This window comes from Salmo salar, chromosome ssa06, assembly GCF_905237065.1.
Source record: "Salmo salar chromosome ssa06, Ssal_v3.1, whole genome shotgun sequence".
In the NCBI taxonomy this organism is placed as follows: Eukaryota; Metazoa; Chordata; class Actinopteri; order Salmoniformes; family Salmonidae; genus Salmo; species Salmo salar.
The window spans coordinates 12,300,683-12,328,585 of NC_059447.1; the positions used below are offsets into that span (position 1 = coordinate 12,300,683).

The 27,903-nt window shown below is 39.9% G+C and overlaps 4 protein-coding genes across 5 annotated transcripts in view; 3 read left to right on the forward strand and 1 right to left on the reverse strand.

Moving 5' to 3' along the window:
* The first annotated feature begins 3,098 nt into the window (after positions 1-3,098).
* Positions 3,099-27,903, forward strand: part of LOC106606263 (immunoglobulin lambda-1 light chain) — a 147,299-nt gene continuing 122,494 nt past the window's right edge. Inside the window, exons 1-5 of one of the 2 annotated variants that reach the window (XM_045719763.1) lie at positions 3,099-3,199; positions 3,296-3,624; positions 5,712-5,745; positions 6,479-6,555; positions 8,107-8,607. In XM_045719763.1, the coding sequence (XP_045575719.1) occupies positions 3,160-3,199; positions 3,296-3,624; positions 5,712-5,745; positions 6,479-6,555; positions 8,107-8,355 (729 nt within the window). In that variant the 5' untranslated portion in view covers positions 3,099-3,159 and the 3' untranslated portion in view covers positions 8,356-8,607. Of the gene's footprint in view, positions 3,200-3,295; positions 3,625-5,711; positions 5,746-6,478; positions 6,556-8,106; positions 8,608-27,903 lie in introns of those variants that run through there. The other variant, XM_045719764.1, reaches the window with a different exon arrangement.
* Positions 15,127-27,903, forward strand: part of LOC106606373 (Ig lambda chain C region) — a 142,692-nt gene continuing 129,915 nt past the window's right edge. The window contains exons 1-2 of the mRNA XM_045719761.1: positions 15,127-15,181; positions 15,278-15,606. Coding sequence (XP_045575717.1) covers positions 15,142-15,181; positions 15,278-15,606 — 369 coding nt within the window. The 5' untranslated portion in view covers positions 15,127-15,141. The remainder of the gene's footprint in view (positions 15,182-15,277; positions 15,607-27,903) is intronic.
* LOC106592986 (immunoglobulin lambda-1 light chain) lies at positions 16,235-19,294 on the forward strand. Its single transcript, XM_045719766.1, has 4 exons — positions 16,235-16,382; positions 16,462-16,787; positions 17,852-17,885; positions 18,539-19,294. Exons 1-4 carry the CDS (start codon positions 16,343-16,345, stop codon positions 18,868-18,870), a joined length of 732 nt encoding a protein of 243 aa, XP_045575722.1. The 5' UTR covers positions 16,235-16,342; the 3' UTR covers positions 18,871-19,294.
* Positions 22,227-27,561, reverse strand: LOC106606372 (tetraspanin-10). The gene is made up of 3 exons (XM_014202521.2): positions 27,189-27,561; positions 26,205-26,821; positions 22,227-25,871 (listed from the first exon to the last, which is right to left on the reverse strand). Exons 1-3 carry the CDS (start codon positions 27,276-27,278, stop codon positions 25,565-25,567), a joined length of 1,014 nt encoding a protein of 337 aa, XP_014057996.1. The 5' UTR covers positions 27,279-27,561; the 3' UTR covers positions 22,227-25,564.

Below are 27,903 nucleotides of genomic sequence, written 5' to 3' on the forward strand. Positions count from 1 at the left end.
TTACTCATTGTTCTAGACCTGCTCTGAAGGGGGACTGAGTTACTCATTGTTCTAGACCTGCTCTGAGGGGGGGACTGAGTAACTCATTGTTCTAGACCTGCTCTGAGGGGGGGACTGAGTTATTGTTCTAGACCTGCTCTGGGGTGGACTGAGTTACTCATTGTTCTAGACCTGCTCTGAAGGGGGACTGAGTTACTCATTGTTGTACTGTACCTCTGACCTCTGTGGTGAACGATTAAATATAAACATCATGGATTATATAATGGAGGAGGGTAGAGGATATGTAGTGATTAATATAAACATCACGGATTATATAATGGAGGAGGGTAGATGATATGTAGTGATTAATATAAACATCATGGATTATATAATGGAGGAGGGTATAGGATATGTAGTGATTAATATAAACATCATGGATTATATAATGGAGGAGGGTAGAGGATATGTAGTGATTAATATAAACATCATGGATTATATAATGGAGGAGGGTAGAGGATATGTAGTGATTAATATAAACATCATGGATTATATAATGGAGGAGGGTAGAGGATATGTGGTGATTAATATAAACATCATGGATTATATAATGGAGGAGGGTAGAGGATATGTGGTGATTAATATAAACATCATGGATTATATAATGGAGGAGGGTAGAGGATATGTAGTGACTAATATAAACAACATGGATTATATAATGGAGGATATAAACATCATGGATTATATAATGGAGGAGGGTAAAGGATATGTGTTGATTAATAAAAACATGGATTATATATACAGTTGAAGTCGGAAGTTTACATACACTTTGTTTGGAGTCATTAAAACTCGTTTTTCAACCACTCCCCAAATTTTCTGTTAACAAACTATAGTTTTGGCAAGTCGGTTAGGACATCTACTTTGTGCATGACACAAGTAATTTTTCCAACAATTGTTTACAGACAGATTATTTCACTTATAATTCACTGTATCACAATTCAAGTGGGTCAGAAGTTTACATACACTAAGTTGACTGTGCCTTTAAACAGCTTGGAAAATTCCAGAAAATGATGTCATGGCTATAGAAGCTTCTGATAGGCTAATTGACATCATTTGAGTCAATTGGAGGTGTACCTGTGGATGTATTTCAAGGCCTACCTTCAAACTCAGTGCCACTTTGCTCGACATCATGGGAAAATCAAAAGAAATCAGCCAAGACCTCAGAATCTTTTTTGTAGACCTCCAGAAGTCTGGTTCATCCTTGGGAGCAATTTCCAAATGCCTGAAGGTACCACATTCATCAGTACAAACAATCGTACGCTAGTATAAACACCATGGGACCACACAGCCGTCATACCGCTCAGGAAGGAAACGCGTTCTGTCTCCTAGAGATGAACGTACTTTGGTGCGAAAAGTGCAAATCAATCCCAGAACAACAGCAAAGGACCTTGTGAAGATGCTGGAGGAAACGGGTACAAAAGTATCTATATCCACAGTAACACGAGTCCTATATCGACATAACCTGAATGGCCGCTCAGCAAGGAAGAAGCCACTGCTCCAAAACCGTCATAAAAAAGCCAGACTACGGTTTGCAACTGCACATGGGGACAAAGATCATACTTTTTGGAGAAATGTCCTCTGATCTGATGAAACAAAAATAGAACTGTTTGGCCATAATGACCATTGTTATGTTTGGAGGAAAAAGGGGGAGGCTTGCAAGCCGAAGAACACCATTCCAACCGTGAAGCACGGGGGTGGCAGCATCATGTTGTGGGCGTGCTTTGCTGCAGGAGGGCCTGGTGCACTTCACAAAATAGATGGCATGATGAGGAAGGGAAATTATGTGGATATATTGAAGCAACATCTCTAGACATCAGTCAGGAAGTTAAAGCTTGGTCGCAAATGGGTCTTCCAACTGGACAATGACCCCAAGCATACTTCCAAAGTTGTGGCAAAATGGCTTAAGGACAACAAAGTCAAGGTATTGGAGTGGCCATCACAAAGCCCTGACGTCAATCCAATAGAACGTTTGTGGGCAGAACTGAAAAAGCGGGTGCGATCTAGGAGGCCTACAAACCTGACTCAGTTATACCAGCTATATATATATGTATGTTTTTATTTAACCTTTATTTATTCAGGTTTTTCTCTTTTCCAATAGAGACCTGGTCTAATAACAGCAGGGGGAACAAAGTTTCAAACAAAACAACTTACATACACTAACACAACATTAAACAAAACTATACACACACATACAGCACAACAATTACATATTACGTTAAAAAACACCAAAGTCTTGACTAAAAAACAGCTGTACGAAAGACAATTACACTCTTCTATGATATATACATCGATCAAGTGTTAACTCCATTACAAATCAAAAACGTCTAACACGTCATTGTGATCTCCACAGCGCTGTTGGCTGGTCGTCATTGACTTTGCGTAGGATTAAACACTGGTATACACTGATTTACAAGGCCATATTGGGTAAAATGCCATTATACCTCTGTTCTTTTTTATTCAGGTCGGTAAATAAATATCAATTACGATCCCATTCTCATTTGCCTCTAACAGTACCAAAAATTTAGAACAAGTCATGCTAGAAATAGTTTTAGTTACTCAGCTCCGTGGTCCTGGAATTCTCTCCTGAACATTTCAAAATTTGATGATCTAGTTTCATTAGTGAACCTAAGGGCTGCATGATACACTGAATGAAGTGCTCTCAGGGTCGTGGTTGAGGCCTGCATATATATAACATCACTAAAATCTAAAACCTAAAATCTAAAACCGCCAGTAATGCACAGCTCCATCCTTGCCTCCAAAGACAAACAAGCCTTATGCCGGTAACAAACACTTATTCTAAGCTTGAGCATCCTTATCAAGTTCTCTACATGCACAGTGAAGCTCAGCTTGTCATCAACCCACACACCGAAATATTTGTACACTTTGACTTGCTCTGTAGTATGTCCAGCCAATGTAGCAATGACATGATGAGTCATAATGGAGGAGGGTCCTCCCTCTGGCCCTCCCTGGCTTGGTGATAGGTTAACCTTAGAGGCCCCTCCCCCTGTTCCTCCCTGTCTGTCTCCTTATAGGTGGGTCCTGCAGCCTCTCCTCTCCTCACACTCCAACCCTGCTAATCTCTCAGCTGGACTGTAAGGGCTGTTCACACCACACACTGACAACATGCTGGGGACACTCTACACTCTCATCACTGCTCTAACATGTAAGGAGTCTGACTTCCTGGAGGTTTTACTTCCTGTTTTATTAATAATGAATCTGTATGTTTCTCTTTACTACATGTCATCTTCTTATTTCCCAGGTGTCAGTGGTGTGACTGTGGTGACACAGAAGACTCCTGTTGTGACAGTGAGGAAAGGAGAGATGGCCACTATGGACTGTAACCTGGGGACTGTTGAGAATAGTGCTGCTCGTTGGTATAAACAGGTTCCAGGAGGAGTTCCTCAGTACATGTTGAGGTGGTACCACACTGGTTGGAGCTCTGTAGAATATGGTTCTGGTTTCTCCTCTCCTAAATTCACATCTAATCATCAGTCTAAATCAGATTATCGTTTGATTATTAATACTGTGGAGGAGACAGAATCAGCAGTGTATTACTGTAATACATGGGACAACTCTGTTAATGTGCACGTATCACAGTGATATACACCATGACAAAAACCTCCTCACCAAATACACTCACTTCTGCTTTCAGATGTTCTGAATATAGACACTAACTGAATGTCAAGTCATCCTGAACCAGTGTGTCTGCAGTAGGAGAACAGGCCATGCTTGTGTTTTACACAAAACCCTTCACACATTTAGTAGAATGTTGTCATTAACAATTACACCCAGTTGTCACAAACCATGAATGATAAAGTGATATTCCAGATGGTTCCGTCCTAACAGAAGACTCCATGTATCAGATAACCTCCATGATAGTCAGTCCCCTGGTTTACTGTAGAGACATATTACATCAACAGTCATTTAGTGATATACTGTTAGTTCAGAACCCCACCATCCAGATAATATTATTAGAATGTTATTATTATACATATTATGACATGCTGATATAAACTAACAAACATAACTGAGCAGAAACAGAATACTGCTCTTTACAATGCAACATAACATATACAATATGTTTATGAAATAGTCCTATCTCAAATATTTCACATTTTTGATGGCTTAATAGTAACTGTAATTTAAATGTATCAGAAGTCCATCTTCTCAGAAGCTGATAGGCTGAGATGTAGAGGCCCCTCCCTCTGGTCCTCCCTGTCTGTCTCCTTATAGGTGGGTTCTGCAGCCTCTCCTCTCCTCAAACTCCAACTCTGCTCATCTCTCAGCTGGACAGTAAGGGCCGTTCACACCACACACTGACAACATGCTGGGGACACTCTGCACTCTCATCACTGCTCTAACATGTATATTTTCATTAACGTTTCTATTTTTACCTTTATATTTACATATATGTCTCATGGTGATTGTGTTGTGTCAACAGGTGTTCATGGTGTAATAGTGTTGACCCAGAAGCCCTCTGTCCAGACCAAGACCACAGGAGAGGAGGTCACTATGGACTGTAACATTGGCAGATTTGATAGAAACTATGTCCATTGGTACAAACAGGTTCCTGGTGGGGTTCCTCAGTATGTTCTGAGCTTTATCGACAATGACAGTTCTAAATATTATGGCCCAGGTTTCCCCTCTAGTCGGTTCAACTCTCAATCCACCTCAGACTTAGATTATCAGTTGATCATTAAACAGGTAGAGGCAGGAGACTCAGCAGTGTATTACTGTCAGACATATGATGTTTCTGCTGAAGAGTTCGTATCACAGTGATTTACATTATGACAAAAAACTCTGACTGCAACACTTCTCCTTTTTGACTGAAAGAGGGACAAGCCTTTAATCAGACGTGTCAGTTCAAGTGAATCAGTGATTATTGATTACAGTGAGATAAAGGATCATTCAAAGACATTGTCTGAACATCATCATCACCATCATCATCATCATCAAGTCAACACTTCATCACATGGATATTACTTTAACTGATGGATTGAAAAGGACCAGACACCAACAGCAGAATATGATGCTATACTATATACTGTTACTTCATAGAGAAAAACTCTAGAAAAGCCTGAGATGTTTGTAGAGAGAGGGAAGCTCTGTCTGAATGGGATGTTTCAGTTCCTGTCCTCTCAGTAGAGAGAGTGAAGCTCTGTCTGAATGGAATGGTTCAGTTCCTGTCCTCTCAGTAGAGGGTGAAGCTCTGTCTGAATTGGATGTTTCAGTTCCTGTCCTCTCAGTAGAGAGAGTGAAGCTCTGTCTGAATGGGATGTTTCAGTTCCTGTGTGTCCTCTCAGTTGAGAGAGTGGAGCTCTGTCTGAATGGGATGGTTCAGTTCCTGTCCTCTCAGTAGAGAGAGTGAAGCTCTGTCTGAATGGGATGTTTCAGTTCCTGTCCTCTCAGTAGAGAGAGTGAAGCTCTGTCTGAATGGGATGGTTCAGTTCCTGTCCTCTCAGTAGAGAGAGTGAAGCTCTGTCTGAATGGGATGGTTCAGTTCCTGTCCTCTCAGTAGAGAGAATGAAGCTCTGTCTGAATGGGATGGTTCAGTTCCTGTCCTCTCAGTAGAGAGAGTGAAGCTCTGTCTGAATGGGATGTTTCAGTTCCTGTCCTCTCAGTAGAGAGAGTGAGGAGGTTTTTGTACGGCTGTGTATACAAACTGAATCACTGTGGTATTCGGACAAGGAACCAAGCTCATTGTCAGTGGTGAGTACCCTTTCTTTTAACCTTATAGTTTTGTACTCAAGGTTTTTTGTAATACATAATAGTTAATAAAGTTAAAGTACTTAACATGGTGTTCTTGTTTCATAATTATTTAGTGTAAATAACCTACTTTGTGGACTGATTATCAAGTGTCATGGACACATTGTGACATCTTCATATCCTACAGTATATCTGTAGTTGTTGATTTCACATTTAAACTTAAAAAACGTAATGGACTATTTGACCTTTAAAAGATTGGTTGCACGTTATATTAAATAATGATAAAACCATGTTGTTACATGCTGAATTACATTGCAGGCTACTACATTACAGTTGGTAACTCTTTTTGCTGGTTTACTAGAAGTAGGATATATGTTTGATTGTATCCCTCATTCAGCACATCTGACTACTTGATTATGTTTAAACTTAGTGATCTGAACTCGTTATCCACTTGTACAGAAATCTGCTTCACCTCTGAAAAGTCACATATGGAGAGTTACTTAGAAAGTTTCTAAATAAGTCCAGTTACAAACAGAGATTTGTGAGTAACATGTAACAATAGAATTACATGGTTTTAGTGCCTTTTCATTTTATGAGCCCAACATGTTAATTGTTTGTAGTCTTTGAGAAAACGTTATATTTTTATTCTACAGTATAATCACACAACCCTGTTTCATTCTACTAACATATCAAATGATTTTGTGTAATATTTATTCTGCTCATTCCATTGCTCCAGACTCTACCCTCCCTCCACCTGTCTTGACCATCCTCCCTCCGTCCAGTGATGAGTTGAAGTCCAACAAAGTCACCCTGGTGTCAGGGGCGGAAATCCCGGGGGGGATGGGGGGAACACGACCCCCCCATGCTGGGAAAAATATGATTTGTCCCCCCCAATATATCACTGAAACATAACTATGTAATTTAAATAACATTAATAATACGCAATGAAAGCAATTGTGCTGATTATAGACACTTAATAGTGCATTTTTAAGTTTCAAAAGATTGCGACCCCCCCACCCTTTGCCTCACAATGGTTTGATCCACTGCCAGTTCCTTAGCTTGCTAGGTAACGTAGAGGTAGAGGTTGTATCTACTGTCTGAAAGGCACTCAATGCACGTAACTGACGTGAGGTTAATCCAGTCAATCGCGCACACACACTAGCTGAATTTGCAGAGCTAGCGCGCAAATATTAACTATTAAGCTAGCTAGTACCTATTCCATTTATGTGGCGTCATCAAAGATGGAATCTTTGCAATCGTCAATTTATTCCAAGATCAGCATGCATGTAAGTTAGTGCTTCAAAGTCCCTGTGATAAGGTTAGCAATAAACTGAACAGAACTACACTCTCTTCTACCATTGTTTGAAATATATTTAATGGTCTCGTTGCAAAAGCTAAATTGTCGCAAGGGAACTTTTATTTATATATTTTATTTCACCTTTATTTAACCCGGGTAGCAAAGATTATAGCAAACACCACTGAATTGGTGCTCGCTAGCTTTGCAAATTCAGCTATTGTTAGAAGCCAGCCAATATGAAACAAACGATTAAAATTACAAAAGGTTGCAGCATATGTTGTGTAAATGGTGAACTCATACAGCTGTCAACTCTTGTCACTGCAATCCGTTTCACATTTGCTAGCTACCTTTTAGATCGAAGCCCATATAGAATGTTAGAAGATAAGATGATAGAAGCCCATCTCCTACTGTAAATAACCTACATACTGTGTGTGTGAAGCCAACCAGGTAGAAAAATGGCAGAAAAATGGCAGAAAAAAGACGGACATCAGAGTATTTTTCAGTACACCAAAACGCAAAGTAAGAACCCTAGTAGCCTAATATCTCAAAGACTAGTTGATAAAATGTTCATAAGAAAGAAATGAAATTCTAATGGAAATGTTTCACAATGATGTCATTAGGCAGAGCAGGCAACAGATTGCACACAGACAGCAGATTTGGGGACAGATATGCAGGGACAGACTGGCAGAGTCAGGGAGTCTAAGGTAAGTTTGTTGAGTCTTTGTTTGGCAACATTATGAAAGGTTCTCAATTTTTTTTACTTGTAAAATAGGAACATAATTGGAAAATGCCATGGATACCCCCACTCTCAACTTAAACTGGTGACTGAACTAAGATTTGTTAAAGGCAATGGTATTGCTGTTGTGATTAGTTGTGTAGTTTTGGGTACCGGTAGTTAGGAGTACGGCAAACACCTTATTTCTTTGGTTCCTCAATATACATTTACCATATTAAACGTAGGCTATGTGTTACAGCACTACTTTTGGTGTCCCCCTCAGGAATTGCTCTTGAGAAAATTTAATGTAATTGTCCCCTCCAAAGTTGATATCAGATTTTCGCCCTGCCTGGTGTGTCTGGCCAGTCAGATGGCCATGGGCTACGCCGATGTCAGCTGGACCGCTGGCGGGAATCCGGTCACCGGCGTCATCGCTACGAGTGGCCCGGTGCCGCAAGCCGACAAGACGTTCCAACTCAGTAGTTGTCTGACCGTTGACACGTCAGAATGGAACCAGGACAAAGTGTTCTCATGTAAAGTCACCGCAGGCTCCAAGTTCGCTGAGAAAGGCATCAAGAAGTCTGAATGCAGCACTGAATAGCCTGAGAACCATTGTAATGTCAATTTGATTTTCTACATCACTTTTCAAGTTATTATTAATTCATTAGAAGTTTAACCTGCATATATACATTATGTTCCATTAAAGAGAGAAATATCCACTAATACTGATATCGTAGGCTATATGATAAGTATACTTTTTATATTTGAAATTGGTTGCTTTGCAGATGTATAATAGAGGAATAGTTAGAGCTTTGCTGTATTGTGGATATTCAATAAAGAGCATTCTAAAGAACAAGTGTTTGTATTTGATCATGTTGATGAGCATCAGTGATAGCAGCACTAAATGAGGGGGAATTTAACTGAACTCAAATAGAGCAGCCTGCTCTCTGACTTTAGTCCAGATCCAGAAATAGTTGATCCAGATATCCAGGATGTAGAGCAGGTTTACTGTAATGTTAATGAATAATCAGAGATGATCCAGATATCCAGGATGTAGAGCAGGTTTACTGTAATGTTAATGAATAACCAGAGATGGACTAGAGGTTTAGTTTAAATTAGAACTTCACATTGTTGAGAACCTTCATTAGTGTGATATGATTGTATTATAAGAACATTCTGAAAGTACCTATTTAATAATCTTCCATATCTATTTAAAATATTTGATTAGAAAAGAAAACTTGATTATTTCCTAGGCAATATTTGCTTGTACTTTTCACTGTATGAGGAATTAAAACAACAGTACAATAACATGATAAATTCAATATATTCATAGTTTATATTCAATAGTGTTATAAACGTACGTCTTAATATAATGTACAATAACATTTTACTCATGAATCTTTTCTCTCCATACATCTTTGCCAGCAGGGGGAAAGAGAAGAGATAAAATATTATAATATGCTTCCACCTTGTGGCTCAAACAGTTGTATTTCATTATAGTTGTATTTCATTGTAATAATTTCCAGACTAAATCCATCACGCAGTTTCAAATCAATCACAAATGATAAAGTTATTGAAAGTTAGTGTACAATATCTCTGTTGTCAGTACAAAGCTCTCCTCAGTTCTGTGTTGGTCTGGTTCAGAGAGGAGTGTAGTGATGTAGTTGAGACTAAATCAGTCTAACTAAGGTTTAGAGACCCTCCTTCCTCTAGTCCTAGTGGATGGGTGTAGTGGAGAGACTATATCAGTCTAACAAAGGTTTAGGGATCCTCCTTCCTCTAGTCCACATGAATCGTTGTCCTGTTCCATTTTCTCTCTCTGTGTCCTCATCTGGTTCCTCACATCTGTCCTCGTTGGTGCCCTCACTCTAAGTCTGGTCTTGTTCACATTGGGGAGAATCCTAACTTGCAGTTCAGTAACATTTTCACTTAGTCTCCCATTGGCATCAATGCATGACTAAATAAAGATTCACCTTAATTGGAAGTTAGGATTCACCCCATCGTGCATCAATGATCAGAACAGAGTCTGCAGTTCTGTCAACGTCCACCAGAGGAGGACATAGGACCACCAATAATGACTGAGGAAAGATCTACATGTACTTTACAACAGGAACAGCTGTCTGTAGACCATTGGTTTCAGTCTCACCCAAAGACCAGCTGATAGTTTCATGTCTACTATTTCTAGTTATCAGAGTCATTCACCAGGGACGTGTTCTAGTTCTGATACTGAGTTACAGGAAGTGATGTGTTGTTCCCTTTCTTCCCCAGGACACACCTGCTTCCTCTCCCCTCCTCCTCCCCTCCTCCTCTCCTTATTTATAGCTTCATTTAAATTAAGGGGTTATTTTATCTCCTCTCAGAACTGTGTGTGGGGGGAGAAGGGGGGGGGGGTGGTGAAACTGGGGTGCATCCCAAATGGCACTCTATTCCCTTTATAGTGCACTACTTTGATCAGGGCACTATAAAGTACGCTCTCCCCAAAATTCACAAGAGCGTGACTCCACCTATACCAGGCAGGCCCATTGTCAGTGGTAACGGATCTCTGAGATAATATCTCCACCATTTTGTGAAACCCTGGGTGATCTCTCTCCCCACGTATACCAGAGAATCTATTGATTTGATTAATATTTTGAAATCTGTGGACCCTATTCCTGAAAAATGATATTCTGTGTACTTTTGATGTAACCAGTCTATATACTAACATCCCCCATCAGGGCGACCTAGAGGCCCTCATGTTCTACCTCAATGAACGTCCCCCTAATGCTCAACCCAGCACCAACTGTATTGTGGACTTGGCTGAACTGCTACTAACCTCCAACTATTCTCTCTTCAGAGGAGACTTTTTCCTTCAGACCAAACGGACAGCGATGGGCAGCACTATGGCTTTCTAATTATGTTAACCTATATCTAGGAATGTTTGAAAAACATGTGGTGCTGAATCCAGACCTTAACCCCTTTCTTGAAAATATTCTCTTAATTTTGAGATATTTGGATGACATTTTCCTGATCTATACAGGGACCCAAGAAGAACTCTTGGAATCCCATGCTTATCTAAACTCCATGAATGAACACATTTGTTTCACCTTTAACTATAACCTATCACAAATCAGTTTTCCTGATGTGATGGTTATTAAGGATAAAACCTCCCTTTCTACAGATCTCTATAGGAAACCTACAGACAGGAACACCCTCCTTAGAGGTGAAAGCTTTCATCCACATCCACTTATTAAAGGTCTCCCTATAAACCAATTCAGTAGTATCAGCAGAATGTGCTGCTCTAATGCCTCTTACAAGAAACAGACCACGGACCTCACACAAAGGTTTAATAAGGAAAGGGGGTATAAAGACAATTGGGTAAACCATGCCAATGATCGTTTTGAAGGACTAACACAGCTGGAAAGCCTAAAACCAAAGTAAAAGAAAAAGCAGAACATGTCCCATCATGCTTCACCCAATACTCACCATTGTGGAAGGCATTTAAGGACATTATTGATGCTGACCCACAATTGAAAGTCATTTTTAAATATCCCCCACATTTGGTCTTTAAAAGACCGCCTAACGTGAGCGACATTGTGGTCAAATCTGATTATCCACCAGAGAAAAGGGAAACTTTCTTGGACAAGGTTACGGAGGGTAATTACAAATGTTGTCAATGTGCTCAATGCAGCTTCACCTATAAATGCAACTCATTTACCTACCGCCGCACAGGACAGAGATTTAAGATCAAAGGCCTGATTACCTGCATGTCCACCAATGTTATTTACACGTTGACATGTCCTTGTGGTCTGTCTTACATAGGAAAAACCCATAGAAGCCTTAAGACACGGATCAGTGAGCACCGCAGCAATATACAGACAGGTGAGACAAAAATCAGGTTGCTGCTCATTTTGTACAAGCTGGACATCCTATTAGTTCTCTGAGATACATTGGAATAGAAATGGTCAAGATGTCACACAGGGGAGACATTGAGAGGAAACTTCTTCAAAGGGAATCTTTCTGGATCCACAGGCTCAACACACCGTCTCCTCTTGGCCTTAATGAGGAGTTTGACTTGAAACCATTTTTATAGTTTCAAAATGTCAAAATGTATTTTATCCAAATATTATCCTAATATTGTATGTGTATGTACACATAACCTACTGTAAATATTGATCACATTCCTTGTGTATGATCATCTATTTTGATACATTGAATGTTTAATATTGTGAACCTATGTTATATTTTCTGTACCTCCTGTTTCAGGAAGTGATGTCACTGAGTACTGCCCCTATATATAGGACCTTCCACCCCCACCTGGGATATCGTTGCCTGATGAAGAACTAAGAGTTGAAACGTTGTTATAAATAAAATCACCTGGGAGCATGAGCAGTGGTGTGCTGCATTTTCCTTTCTGTTTTCAATTAATATAAACATCATGGATTATATAATGGAGGAGGGTAGAGGATATGTAGTGATTAATATAAACATCATGGATTATATAATGGAGGAGGGTAGAGGATATGTAGTGATTAATATAAACATCATGGATTATATTATGGAGGAGGGTAGAGGATATGTAGTGATTAATATAAACATCATGGATTATATAATGGAGGAGGGTAGAGGATATGTGGTGATTAATATAAACATCATGGATTATATAATGGAGGAGGGTAGAGGATATGTAGTGATTAATATAAACATCATGGATTATATAATGGAGGAGGGTAGAGGATATGTGGTGATTAATATAAACATCATGGATTATATAATGGAGGAGGGTAGAGGATATGTAGGGATTAATATAAACATCATGGATTATATAATGGAGGAGGGTAGAGGATATGTGGTGATTAATATAAACATCATGGATTATATAATGGAGGAGGGTAGAGGATATGTGGTGATTAATATAAACATCATGGATTATATAATGGAGGAGGGTAGAGGATATGTAGTGATTAATATAAACATGGATTATATATACAGTTGAAGTCAGAAGTTTACATACACTTTGTTTGGAGTCATTAAAACTCGTTTTTCAACCACTCCACAAATTTTTTCTTAAGAAACTACAGTTTTGGCAAGTCAGTTAGGACATCTACTTTGTGCATGACACAAGTAATTTTTCCAACAATTGTTTACAGACAGATTATTTCACTTATAATTCACTTTATCACAAATCAAGTGGGTCAGAAGTTTACATACACTAAGTTGACTGTGCCTTTAAACAGCTTGGAAAATTCCAGAAAATGATGTCATGGCTTTTGAAGCTTCTGATAGGCTAATTGACATCATTTTAGTCAATTGGAGGTGTACCTGTGGATGTATTTCAAGGCCTACCATCAAACTCAGTGCCTCTTTTCTCGACATCATCGGAAAATGAAAAGAAATCAGCCAAGACCTCAGAAAAAAATTTGTAGACCTCCAGAAGTCTGGTTCATCCTTGGGAGCAATTTCCAAATGCCTGAAGGTACCACCTTCATCAGTACAAACAATCGTACGCTAGTATAAACACCATGGGACCACACAGCCGTCATACCGCTCAGGAAGGAGACGCGTTCTGTCTACAAGAGATGAACGTACTTTGGTGCGAAAAGTTCAAATCAATCCCAGAACAACAGCAAAGGACCTTGTGAAGATGCTGGAGGAAACGTGTACAAAAGTATCTATATCCACAGTAACACGAGTCCTATATCGACGTAACCTGAATGGCCGCTCAGCAAGGAAGAAGCCACTGCTCCAAAACCGTCATAAAAAAGCCAGACTACGGTTTGCAACTGCACATGGGGACAAAGATCGTACTTTTTGGAGAAATGTCCTCTTGTCTGATGAAACAAAAATTGAACTGTTTGGCCATAATGACCATTGTTATGTTTGGAGGAAAAAGGGGGAGGCTTGCAAGCCGAAGAACACCATTCCAACGGTGAAGCATGGGGGTGGCAGCATCATGTTGTGGGCGTGCTTTGCTGCAGGAGGGACTGGTGCACTTCACAAAATAGATGGCATCATGAGGTAGGGAAATTATGTGGCTATATTGAAGCAACATCTCTAGACATCAGTCAGGAAGTTAAAGCTTGGTCGCAAATGGGTCTTCCAAATGGACAATGACCCCAAGCATACTTCCAAAGTTGTGGCAAAATGGCTTAAGGACAACAAAGTCAAGGTATTGGAGTGGCCATCATAAAGCCCTGACGTCAATCCAATAGAATGTTTGTGGACAGAACTGAAAAAGCGGGTGCGATCTAGGAGGCCTACAAACCTGACTCAGTTACACCAGCTATATATATATATATATATATATATATATATATATATATATATGTATGTGTGTACGTTTTTATTTAACTTTTATTTATTCAGGTTTTTCTCTTTTCCAATAGAGACCTGGTCTAATAACAGCAGGGGGAACAAAGTTTCAAACAAAACAACTTACATACACTAACACAACATTAAACAAAACTATACACACACATACAGCACAACAATTACATATTACGTTAAAAAACACCAAAGTCTTGACTAAAAAACAGCTGTACTAAAGACAATTACACTCTTCTATGATATATACATCGATCAACTGTTAACTCCACTAATGAAACTAGATCATCAAATTTTGAAATGTTCAGGAGAGAATTCCAGGACCACGGAGCTGAGTAACTAAAACTATTTCTAGCATGACTTGTTCTAAATTTTTGGTACTGTTAGAGGCAAATGAGAATGGGATCGTAATTGATATGTATTTACCGACCTGAATAAAAAAGAACAGAGGTATAATGGCATTTTACCCAATATGGCCTTGTAAATCAGTGTATACCAGTGTTTAATCCTACGCAAAGTCAATGACGACCAGCCAACAGCGCTGTGGAGATCACAATGACGTGTTAGACGTTTTTGATTTGTAATGAACCTCAGGGCTGCATGATACACTGAATGAAGTGCTCTCAGGGTCGTGGTTGAGGCCTGCATATATATAACATCACTAAAATCTAAAACCTAAAATCTAAAACTGCCAGTAATGCACAGCTCCTTCCTCGCCTCCAAAGACAAACAAGCCTTATGCCGGTAACAAACACTTATTCTAAGCTTGAGCATCCTTATCAAGTTCTCTACATGCACAGTGAAGCTCAGCTTGTCATCAACCCACACACCGAAATATTTGTACACTTTGACTTGCTCTGTAGTATGTCCAGCCAATGTAGCAATGACATGATGAGTCATAATGGAGGAGGGTCCTCCCTCTGGCCCTCCCTGGCTTGGTGATAGGTTAACTGTAGAGGCCCCTCCCCCTGTTCCTCCCTGTCTGTCTCCTTATAGGTGGTTCCTGCAACCTCTCCTCTCCTCACACTCCAACCCTGCTCATCTCTCAGCTGGACAGTAAGGGTCGTTCACACCACACACTGACAACATGCTGGGGACTCTCTGCACTCTCATCACTGCTCTAACATGTAAGGAGTCTGACTTCCTGGAGGTTTTACTTCCTGTTTTATTAAAAATGAGACTGTATGTTTGTCTTTAATACATGTCATCTTCTTATTTCCCAGGTGTCAGTGGTTTGACTGTGGTGACACAGAAGCCTCCTGTTGTGACAGTGAGGAAAGGAGAGACGGCCACTATGGAATGTAACCTGGGGACTGTTGAGAATAGTGCTGCTCGTTGGTATAAACAGGTTCCAGGAGGAGTTCCTCAGTACATGTTGAGGTGGTACCACACTGGTTGGAGCTCTGTAGAATATGGTTCTGGTTTCTCCTCTCCTAAATTCACATCTAATCATCAGTCTAAATCAGATTATCGTTTGATTATTAATACTGTGGAGGAGACAGACTCAGCAGTGTATTACTGTAATACATGGGAAGCCTCTGTTAAAGAATACGTATCACAGTGATATACACCATGACAAAAACCTCCTCACCAAATACACTCACTTCTGCTTTCAGATGTTCTGAATATAGACACTAACTGAATGTCAAGTCATCCTGAACCAGTGTGTCTGCAGTATGAGAACAGGCCATGCTTGTGTTTTACACAAAACCCTTCACACATTTAGTAGAATGTTGTCATTAACAATTACACCTAGTTGTCACAAACCATGAATGATAAAGTGATATTCCAGATGGTTCCGTCCTAACAGAAGACTCCATGTATCAGATAACCTCCATGATAGTCAGTCCCCTGGTTTACAGTAGAGACATATTACATCAACAGTCATTTAGTGATATACTGTTAGTTCAGAACCCCACCATCCAGATAATATTATTAGAATGTTATTATTATACATATTATGACATGCTGATATAAACAAACTAACATAACTGAGCAGAAACAGAATACTGCTCTTTACAATGCAACAAAACAAATCCAATATGTTTATGAAATAGTCTTCTCTCAAATATTTCACATTTTTGATGGCTTAATAGTAACTGTAATTGAAATGTATCAGAAGTCCATCTTCTCAGAAGCTGATAGGCTGAGATGTAGAGGCCCCTCCCTCTGCTCCTCCCTGTCTGTCTCCTTATAGGTGGGTTCTGCAGCCTCTCCTCTCCTCACACTCCAACCCTGCTCATCTCTCAGCTGGACAGTAAGGGCCGTTCACACCACACACTGACAACATGCTGGGGACACTCTGCACTCTCATCACTGCTCTAACATGTATGTTTTCATTAAAGTTTCTATTTTTACCTTTATATTTACATATATATGTCTCATGGTGATTGTGTTGTGTCAACAGGTGTTCATGGTGTAATAGTGTTGACCCAGAAGCCCTCTGTCCAGACCAAGACCACAGGAGAGGAGGTCACTATGGACTGTAACATTGGCAGATTTGATGGAAACTATGTCCATTGGTATAAACAGGTTCCTGGTGGGGTTCCTCAGTATGTTCTGAGCTTTATCGACGATGACATTCCTAAATATTATGGCCCAGGTTTCCCCTCTAGTCGGTTCAATTCTGAATCCACCTCAGACTTAGATTATCAGTTGATCATTAAACAGGTAGAGGCAGGAGACTCAGCAGTGTATTACTGTCAGACATATGATGATTCTGCTGAAGAGTTCGTATCACAGTGATTTACACCATGACAAAAACCTCTGACTGCAACACTTCTCCTTTTTGACTGAAAGAGGGACAAGCCTTTAATCAGACGTGTCAGTTCAAGTGAATCAGTGATTATTGATTACAATGAGATAAAGGATCATTCAAAGACATTATCTGAACATCATCATCATCATCATCAAGTCAACACTTCATCACATGGATATTACTTTAACTGATGGATTGAAAATGACCAGACAGCAACAGCAGAATATGATGCTATACTAGATACTGTTACTTCATAGAGAAAAACTCTAGAAAAGCCTGAGATGTTTGTAGAGAGAGTGAAGCTCTGTCTGAATGGGATGGTTCAGTTCTTGTCCTCTCAGTAGAGAGAGTGAAGCTCTGTCTGAATGGGATGGTTCAGTTCCTGTCCTCTCAGTAGAGAGAGTGAAGCTCTGTATGAATGGGATGTTTCAGTTCTTGTCCTCTCAGTAGAGAGAGTGAAGCTCTGTATGAATGGGATGTTTCAGTTCTTGTCCTCTCAGTAGAGAGAGTGAATCTCTGTCTGAATGGGATGTTTCAGTTCCTGTCTGTCCTCTCAGTAGTGAGAGTGAAGCTCTGTCTGAATGGGATGTTTCAGTTCCTGTCCTCTCAGTAGAGAGAGTGAAGCTCTGTCTGAATGGGATGGTTCAGTTCCTGTCTGTCCTTTCAGTAGAGAGAGTGAAGCTCTGTCTGAATGGGATGGTTCAGTTCCTGTCCTCTCAGTAGTGAGAGTGAAGCTCTGTCTGAATGGGATGTTTCAGTTCCTGTCCTCTCAGTAGAGAGAGTGAAGCTCTGTCTGAATGGGATGTTTCAGTTCCTGTCCTCTCAGTAGTGAGAGTGAAGCTCTGTCTGAATGGGATGGTTCAGTTCCTGTCCTCTCAGTAGTGAGAGTGAAGCTCTGTCTGAATGGGATGGTTCAGTTCCTGACCTCTCAGTAGAGAGAGTGAAGCTCTGTCTGAATGGGATGATTCAGTTCCTGTCCTCTCAGTAGAGAGAGTGAGGAGGTTTTTGTACTGCTGTGTATACAAACTGAATCACTGTGGTATTCGGACAAGGAACCAAGCTCATAGTTACTGGTGAGTTCCCTTCTAATGTTTTAAACTACAGAATATGTTTTGTTTCTACTATAGTGTTGGTCAGATATTGTTTCATTTCATAACATTTAATTTATATTTGCTGATTTAATATTTTGCACCTTCTTTAATCCTGTCTGTTTGTAAATTATTTAAAAAACTTTAAAGCCCAGAAACAGTTTGATGACAGTGATAATGCTTCTGGTTGGTCTGCTATGTTCATGATTTATCATTCATATCTTGTGTTTCTGTTGTCTATATAACTCAATGTAAAGGAGATATTTCATTTCAAAGGGTTTTATCCAGCTCAAATTGTCAGTATATACATAAAAAAAAATCACATTTATTTTAACAATGTGTAGATTTCGTTCCGCTTTTAGTATTTTAGTCTTCCAGGACTGTGATGTAAAATTGTAAATAATGTTTCCAGACATGTCTCTGTCTCTCTGCTCCATGGAAAATAACATTTTAACACTGTATGATTACTTCTATCAATGTCATTGTGAACATAATGAACAGCAGTTCTCTATTTATTGCTACATCAGTTTCCTCTTAATGCAGGGTGTATTGGTAATGATATCAACCTGTACTGAAATCTAAACTGTTATCAATTGTGTTTTGTTCTCATTCTGTCCATTTACTATTTCCTAAACTAGATGGAGATATTGCTACACCTGCTGTGACCCTGTTCCCTCCATCCACTGAAGACCTCAAGTCCAGCAGAGCAACACTGGTGTGTCTGGCTAGTAACCTGTCTCAGAGGTCCAAGGGGTTAGCAGATGTCAGCTGGATGTCTAACGGTGAATCAGTGACAGAAGATGTTTCTACCAGCCCTGCTGAGCAGCAACCAGACAAAACCTTCAAGATCAGCAGCTATCTGACCATTCAGACTGCAGAGTGGGACAAGGACGTGGTGTTCACATGTAAAGTGTCGTTGGGGTCAACATTCTCTGAGAAAGAGATCAGAAAGACTAGTTGTAGTCTGTAAAACAAAAGTTTCAGACAATCAATACAACTGGTAGTTTGTTAGAGCTTCAGAATGAGTTCAGCTGTTATTTCATTAGAACTGTTAAGTGATGTTTTGATCTTTGCTTTTCTGTTAAATATAGAGGGAGTTAAAATCCTAACAACATGGATGATGTTGGGCTGAAGTCTGAATGCAGCAGTGAATAGTATGACAATAACCAATGTAATGTCAAATAGTTGTTGAGGGTTGTTTCTCATGACAAGTTACTATTGATGCATTCACTGTACCAGCATCATGTTCTCTAAAACATAACATCTGAAATACTGTCATGATGAGTAGACCTCTCTACTATTGTGAAATGAGTTGAATTACTAATGATTAATAGAGGAATAGTTAGAGCTTTGCTGTATTGTGGATATTCAATAAAGAGCATTCTAAAGAACAAGTGTTTGTATTAGAGCATGTTGATGAGCATCAGTGTTAGCAGCACTAAATGAGGGTGAATCTGGAGAATGACTGTTTAAATTGAACCAGGACAGAGGAGCCCAGAATCCTTACCTGGTTTACTATCTTAACAAGGATTGTGACCAACCAGAGATGACCTAACAGTTGACCGTAGCCTTACATTGAAGAGCCTGTGGTTAATATGATGGAAATGTAGGCATACATTTTCACAGCACTGAATGAGGTGGAATCTGGAAACTATTGAACCAAGATAGAGGAGGGTGGAGGGATGTGGAGTGGAACCAGGGACCCTTGGAGACACAGAGGAGGAAGAGAAAGTGACAGAACTTAGGCTGAGAGAAAGAGAAGCATCCAGGTGTTGTCACGGATCCCTCTGGAACTGTTGATTACGCACACCTGGTGCCCATTTCCCAATGATTAGTAATTGTATAAGTGTGCCCTTTGGTTCACCATTGGGCTGTCAATTATTGTTACAATGTCCGTTGGTCGTGTGAGTACCTGTGCTGTGTTGTTTTGGTACATGGCACGCTGTAATTTGGGTAGGAATTTTAAAAAACTATTACGCATTCCTGCGTCTGTCTCCCAATCCGTTTATACCAACGTGACAGGTATATGAGACTAGAACACCGGCCTCCATTTTAACAGGAATGACAGGTCAATGTTTAGACAGTTTGAAGCTGCCATGAATACATGGTTTAAACTGTTCTCTAGTATTAACATTAGATGTTGGACTCAGTATCATTTCAGCATTAATAACAACTGTATAGGTCTGGTCTTCACTTAGTCTCCCATTGACATCAATCCATGACTAAGTAAACACTCAATGAGGTCCTTTATCTACTTCCCCAGAGTCAGATGAAGATCGCACAATGACTGGAAGTCTATGGGAAACGCTAGTTAACATTGACTGACTAAACTAACTCTAGCTTCCTTCAAACTGGACACAGAGACATACAAATGGTATGAACAAGTCCATCTGACTCTGGGGAAGTATATAAAGGGCCTCATTGCCATAATTCTGAAGTATCCCCTTAAGTGGAAGTTAGGATTGGTCCAACATATAGAGAGAATCATGTCATGCTGTTTCACATTCTGCATCAGTGATCAGAATAGAGGCTGCAATTCTGTCAACGTCCAACAGAGGAGGACATAGGACCACCAATAATGACTGTGGAAAGATCTACATGTCATATGTCTGTGGCACTAATATATGATTCAGTGGAGATAAGGAATGCCTAGTTTAGAAGAGTTTAAAGGTCTATGAGAGGGATTATATTTCATCATCTATTTGACATTTTTCAGATGAAATCTCTTGAGATGCCCCATCTCATCCAAATGAATTATATTAAGTGCTATAGATATTTATTCAAACTATGCAAGATACCTGACATCTCCTCTCGTCTACATTTCGTCAGTGTGACCAAACCAGAAACCACCACAGACAGACAGTCTACAGACCGACCCAGTGTCCCCACAGAGACCAACAGAACCATGAATAACCTGGGCACCATCCGAGTCATCTGTCCTCGCTCCCCAACCAAGGGGCCCCCCAAGTTCAAACAGAGTTACACTCTCCAGTTTAAAAGCATGCCCAGAGGAGGGTCATTGGATGAGTCACTATTCATTTGATTTAGTTCTAAAATAAAGATTCCTTTTCATTTCCTAATGTATTTCTAATTTGATTTATTTATATTTTTTACATATATATATATATATATATATTATATTGTATTGTTTATATTTTATTGTGACAGTGATAAGGTAGAGAGGGAGACAGAGAGTAGGGGCTGAGGCAGGATTAGTAAACCCATCTCCAGTGGGTCTGTGTGTGTTCTGGAGTCAGCAGTGTTACCACTACACCTGACTCCAGCACTATTCAGTCAGCAGTGTTTCCACTACATCTGACTCCACCACTATTCTAGTCAGCAGTGTTACCACTAGACCTGACTCCAGCACTATTCTAGTCAGCAGTGTTACCACTAGACCCGACTCCAGCACTATTCTAGTCAGCTCTGTTACCACTAGATCTGACTCCAGCACTATTCTAGTCAGCAGTGTTACCTCTAGACCTGACTCCAGCACTATTCTAGTCAGCAGTGTTACCACTAGACCTGACTCCACCACTATTCTAGTCAGCAGTGTTACCACTAGACCTGACTCCAGCACTATTCTAGTCGGCAGTGTTACCACTAGACCTGACTCCAGCACTATTCTAGTCAGCAGTGTTACCACTAGACCTGACTCCAGCACTATTCTAGTCAGCAGTGTTACCACTAGACCTGACTCCTGCACTATTCTAGTCAGCAGTGTTACCACTAGACCCGACTCCAGCACTATTCTAGTCAGCAGTGTTACCACTAGACCCGACTCCACCACTATTTTAGTCAGCAGTGTTACCACTAGATCTGACTCCACCACTATTCTAGTCAGCAGTGTTACCACTAGACCTGACTCCACCACTATTCTAGTCAGCAGTGTTACCACCAGACCTGACTCCAGCACTATTCTAGTCAGCAGTGTTACCACTAGACCTGACTCCAGCACTATTCTAGTCAGCAGTGTTACCACTACACCTGACTCCACCACTATTCTAGTCAGCAGTGTTACCACTACACCTGACTCCAGCACTATTCTAGTCAGCAGTGTTACCACTAGACCTGACTCCAGCACTATTCTAGTCAGCAGTGTTACCACTACACCTGACTCCAGCACTATTCATTTGATAAGGTAATTCAGTGGTACTCAATGCTTTTGTGGGTAGAGAACAGAGGAGGCTGGTCGGTGAAGATATAGGAGTACAGGCTTATTCTAATGGCTGAAATGTAATGCACTACAAAGAGCTGATCCTCTGATATCTTTGCCCACTAGCCACCACTGGTGAATACATTATTATTTGAATAATGATTAGAACATACAGTGTGATACAATTCATGTTCAGCCATACAACCTCAACAGTGACACCATTTAGATAGTTTACAGTTGATAATATGATTGTCCTAATAATCTTCTATAATAACAAAGTGATGTTGATTGTTTTCCTCAGGTTTGGAGATGATATTCCAGGGATGGATGGTCTTGGTACTGGTAAGATCTCTCTGTTGGCAGACACATTCTAGACTATTACAGCTTCCTGTCTTTTACAAAAATACAAGGGACTCACATGTTAAATAGATTCAACTTGTTTCCAACGTAGTCCCCGATGGAACTTCATGTTGAATTCTGATAAGAGAATTATCTAATAAATGTAAATGAATCAATAATCCATTATTAATTAGTAGTTATGTAGCATGGATAATGAATAATTAAGGTACTGAATGGCTAGTCCCATAAGGTCTAGTAGAGGCCCGGGACAAAATGTGTGTGTGTTTTAGTAGCAGGGAGATAAGAAAACAGTAGACCTCTGTTTTACCCGACTTAGAAACTTGGAGAGACTTTGGAGAAAACCGGGAGGTATCTCCAAGGTTTCTCTAATCTCGGGGGAAAGGAACGGGCAGCGCTGGATAGTGATTAACGGTTGTGAGAAATCCGGGGAGTGAAACATACATCTAATATTTGTGTGTATGTATGTGCGTAGGTTATCTACTGTTTGTGTGTGGATGTAAGGAGGGAACTATAAAATAAAGGTCTTTGTTATTGGGAACTCAGAACGTTCTCTGAATAAAGCCGAATAACCTTTTGCAGAAAGCTGAGTCCTTGCCTAATTATTTAAACCCAGTGTCTTACAACCCCTGGGGATTAGTCAAGGCTTAATGATTGTTAATTATTATCATTAGGATACAAAATTCCTTTAACAAATTCCTTGCTGAATTCTAACTGAATCCTAACTGTATCTTAACTGAATCCTAACTGAACACTGCTCTGTTGCACTATTACAACACCCACAGTAGCCAATACATTGTAGTGTTCCACTAACACACTAGCCAGTACATTGTAGTGTTCCACTAACACACTATCCAGTACATTGTAGTGTTTCACTAACACACTAGCGAATACATTATATGGTTCCACTAACACACTAGCCAGGACATTTACTGTGTAATAGTCATAATACATTTCCATGGTTACAGTTTTTGTCCATCAGTACATAGTGATAACAAGAGTCCAGCTAGCATTATGGATGTTATCTGGTAGCTTTACTCCACTATATGTTATTATCTTGTAGCTTTACTCCACTATATGTTATTATCTTGTAGCTTTACTTCACTAAAGGTTTTATTGTAGCTTTACTCCACTAAATGTTATCTTGTTGCTTTACTTCACTATATGTTATTATCTTGTATCTTTACTCCACTATATGTTATTATCTTGTAGCTTTACTCCACTATATGTTATTATCTTGTAGCTTTATTTCACTATATGTTATTATCTGGTAGCTTTACTTCACTAAAGGTTTTCTTGTAGCTTTACTCCACTATATGTTATTATCTTGTAGCTTTACTCCACTATATGTTATTATCTTGTAGCTTTACTTCACTATAGGTTTTCTGGTAGCTTTACTCCACTATGTGTTATCTTGTTGCTTTACTTCACTAAATATTATCTTGTATCTTTACTCCACTAGATGTTATTTTGTATCTTTACTCCACTAGATAGTATTATATTGTAGCTTTACTCCACTAGATGTTATCGTGTAGCTTTACTCCACTAGATATTATTATATTGTAGCTTTACTTCACTAGATATTATTATATTGTAGCTTTACTTCAATAGATGTTATCTTGTAGCTTTACTTCACTAGATGTTATTATATTGTAGCTTTACTTCACTAGATGTTATCTTGTAGCTTTACTTCACTAGATGTTATTATATTGTAGCTTTACTTCACTAGATGTTATCTTGTAGCTTTACTCCACTAGATGTTATCTTGTTGCTTTACTTCACTATATGTTATCTTATAGCTTTATTCCACTAGATGTTATCTTGTATCTTTACTACACTATATGTTATCTTCTAGCTTTACTCCACTATATGTTATCTTGCATTATACTCCACTCTATGTTATTATCTTGTAGCTTTACTCCACTAGATATTATATTGTAGCTTTACTCCACTAGATATTATTATATTGTAGCTTTATTTCACTATATGTTATTTTATAGCTTTACTCCACTAGATGTTATCTTGTATCTTTACTCCACTAGATGTTATCTTGTAGCTTTACTCCACTATATGTTATCTTGTAGCTTTACTCCACTATATGTTATCTTGTAGCTTTACTCCACTAGATGTTATTATATTGTAACTTTACTCCACTAGATGTTATTATATTGTAACTTTACTCCACTAGATGTTATCTTGCATCTATACTCCACTAGATGTTATCTTGCATCTATACTCCACTAGATGTTATATTGTAGCTTTACTCCACTAGATGTTATTATATTGTAGCTTTACTCCACTAGATATTATTATATTGCAGCTTTACTTCACTAGATATTATAATATTGTAGCTTTTCTCCACTAGATGTTATCGTGTAGCTTTACTCCACTTGATATTATTATATTGTAGCTTTACTTCACTAGATATTATTATATTGTAGCTTTACTTCACTAGATGTTATCTTGTAGCATAACTTCACTATATGTTATTATATTGTAGCTTTACTTCACTAGATGTTATCCTGTAGCTTTACTCCAGTAGATATTATTATATCGTAGCTTTACTCTACTAGATGTTATCTTGTATCTTTACTCCACTAGATGTTATCTTGTAGCTTTACTCCACTATATGTTATTATATTGTAGCTTTACTCCACCAGATGTTAAATTGTAGCTTTACTCCACCAGATGTTAAATTGTAGCTTTACTCCACTAGATGTTATCTTGTAACTTTACTCCACTAGATGTTATCTTGTAGCTTTACTCCACTAGATGTTATCTTGTAGCTTTACTCCACTAGATGTTATCTTGTAGCTTTACTCCAATATATGTTATCTTTTAGCTTTACTCCACTAGATTTTGATATATTGTAGCTTTACTCCACTAGATGTTATTATATTGTAGCTTTACTCCACCAGATGTTAAATTGTAGCTTTACTCCACTAGTTGTTATTATATTGTAGCTTTACTCAACCAGATGTTAAATTGTAGCTTTACTCCACCAGATGTTAAATTGTAGCTTTACTCAACCAGATGTTAAATTGTAGCTTTACTCCAACAGATGTTAAATTGTAGCTTTACTCCACCAGATGTTAAATTGTAGCTTTACTCAACCAGATGTTAAATTGTAGCTTTACTCCACTATATGTTATTATCTTGTAGCTTTACTGCACTGGATGTTATCCATCAGTTGTGTGGTGATGAACAGAGTGATGATCTGAACCCCCAGTAGGACGATACCCACGGCTCCTATCAGGCCTGTGTGCTGCTCTATCCAGCGGGACATGCCCCCCAGACAGCCCCCCAGAAAGATGACGCTCTGGGCAGAGAATTCATCCAGCTGCTGGGATCCTACTCCACACTGGGAGTTCCACACCGTGCCGTTCTCCAGGGGGTTCACACAGCAGGTAGCAGGGACCCCACAGGACAGCACCCCCGGGGCAGAGCAGTTATAGTACCTGGGATGAGCAGGACATGGAAGGGGAGAAGCAAGGACAGTAACCAATTAAATTGGCTACTTGGATAATGTTATGTGACATAAAAGCAATAACCCTAGTTATGTAACATAGCATTTTTGACAGATTTGTATTTTATAAATTGTATTTAATCTTTGTTCATACAGTTTATTCTCTGAGATAAAATCTATTTTACAAGAGAGACCTGCTCAAACTAACAAAACTATCAACATGATAGTAACAACTCCCATTGACAGACATCATTTCACAAGGCTGTGTGTCAGTCAATGGACCAAGACATCATGTCAATGGTCTGGTCAGACACATCTCACTCACATGTTGACCTCCCAGTCTCTGTAGCTGTCGGCCCCGCAGCACTGCAGTCCTATCTGGATCTCATCTGTGATGAACCTCAGGTCCAGGTCATCCTGGTAACGTACCATGGCAGCCAGCATACCTGACCTCAGGTATCCCTCTATCTGTCCCTGCAGGCTGTAGGCCACGATGGCCGCTAGGACCTGGGCTGCTACCAGGACCAGCACGGTGGCTGAGAAGACCTGGAGCAGGCAGCAGTTCTCTCTCAGAGCCCCCACACAGCCTGACAGGCAGAGGGTAGACAGCACCAAGCCCAGCATCACAAACACCAGCATGGGGTCGGTGCTGATCTGTCCTATTTTCTCCTGAGCGAAGGATTCCTTGTTGATGAGGCCCCACAGTCCCAGGGCCAGGAAAACCAGGCCTAGCACTGTGAAGAGGAGGTTGCTGAAGAACAAGGGGTACTTGAGAAGGCAGTCTCTCAGGGAGAAAGGCCTGCTACTGGCTCTGGGTTCTACCTCCCTGGTTCTACCCTGGTTCCCTGGTCCATCATTTGGTCCTGGTTCTGGACCCTGTTCTTCTGTGCTGATATCCTCAGTCCCCTGAAGAACTCCTGACAACTCTCTATATGTGTCTGTCTTCAAAGAGGAAACAGGACAAACAATACACAATGAGATTTCACTGAGACAAAAACAACTCATCAAGTTCAGTCTATAGTGGTCATTGTCTTCAGGTCTAGCCTACTTGCAACTATAGAATTAGAATCTATAGAACGGGTCTCCCCATTCAAGTCTAGAATGAGATAATGGGTGGACTGGTAGCCATTGGAGTTTACACATGACTTTACCAGTGAAACTGACAGGGTTAAAGGTTGCAAGTCCTTTTTATCAATTATTTTTCTATGCTTGCAACATTGAAGGGATTGTAAACTCTATTCAACATGATGTACAGTGAGTACATAACTAACAGTATACAGGTTGTCAGACAGACATACAGTTACTGTACCTTTGGTATGAGTGGGCTGGTCTCAGTCTGTGCGGTCTCTCTCCTCAACCAGGAAAAATGAAACCATCTCATGGACTGAAACCTCCTCATCTTCCTAGCTGCCAGGAAACGGTTCTCCCTCTGTCCTCTCAGAAACTATTCTTCCCTTGTCCTCTCAGAAAATATTATTCTCCTGTCCTCTCAGAAACTATTCTTCCACTGTCCTCTCAACTAATCAATGTGTGATGGACGATTCTCCCCTTGTCCTCAGCTAATCAATGTGTGAGAGGCGATTCTCCCCCTGTCTTCCAGTCAGTTTAAGAGACTAGAGGAGAGGATGAGGAGACAGTCTGAGAGGAAAGGGAGAGAGTTGAGGTGGTGGAAGCCAGGTCAGTACAGCTCTATGCAGTGTGGTGTGGTGGGTGGGTAGTTAGCTCAGGGCTCCAGCAGCCAGAAGTGTGTATTCATTAGTCTACACTGTAACAAAACGACTTGCAACGGAACGAGAGTTTCTTATTGGTCAAATTCATGTAGATCCCTCCCTGTTTCGACCCATTGCTTTTGTTTGGTTCCTAATGAATACAGCCCAGGGCTCCCAGGGATTCTAGCAGCCTCATGTGAGAGTCACAGTGCAGGCGATTAAGAAGTAATCAGATCACGCCTCAATGACTGTTACACTCCAGGGTGAAGTTTCCCTTAGGTACAGATCTAGGAACAGCTTACCCTCCCCAATCCC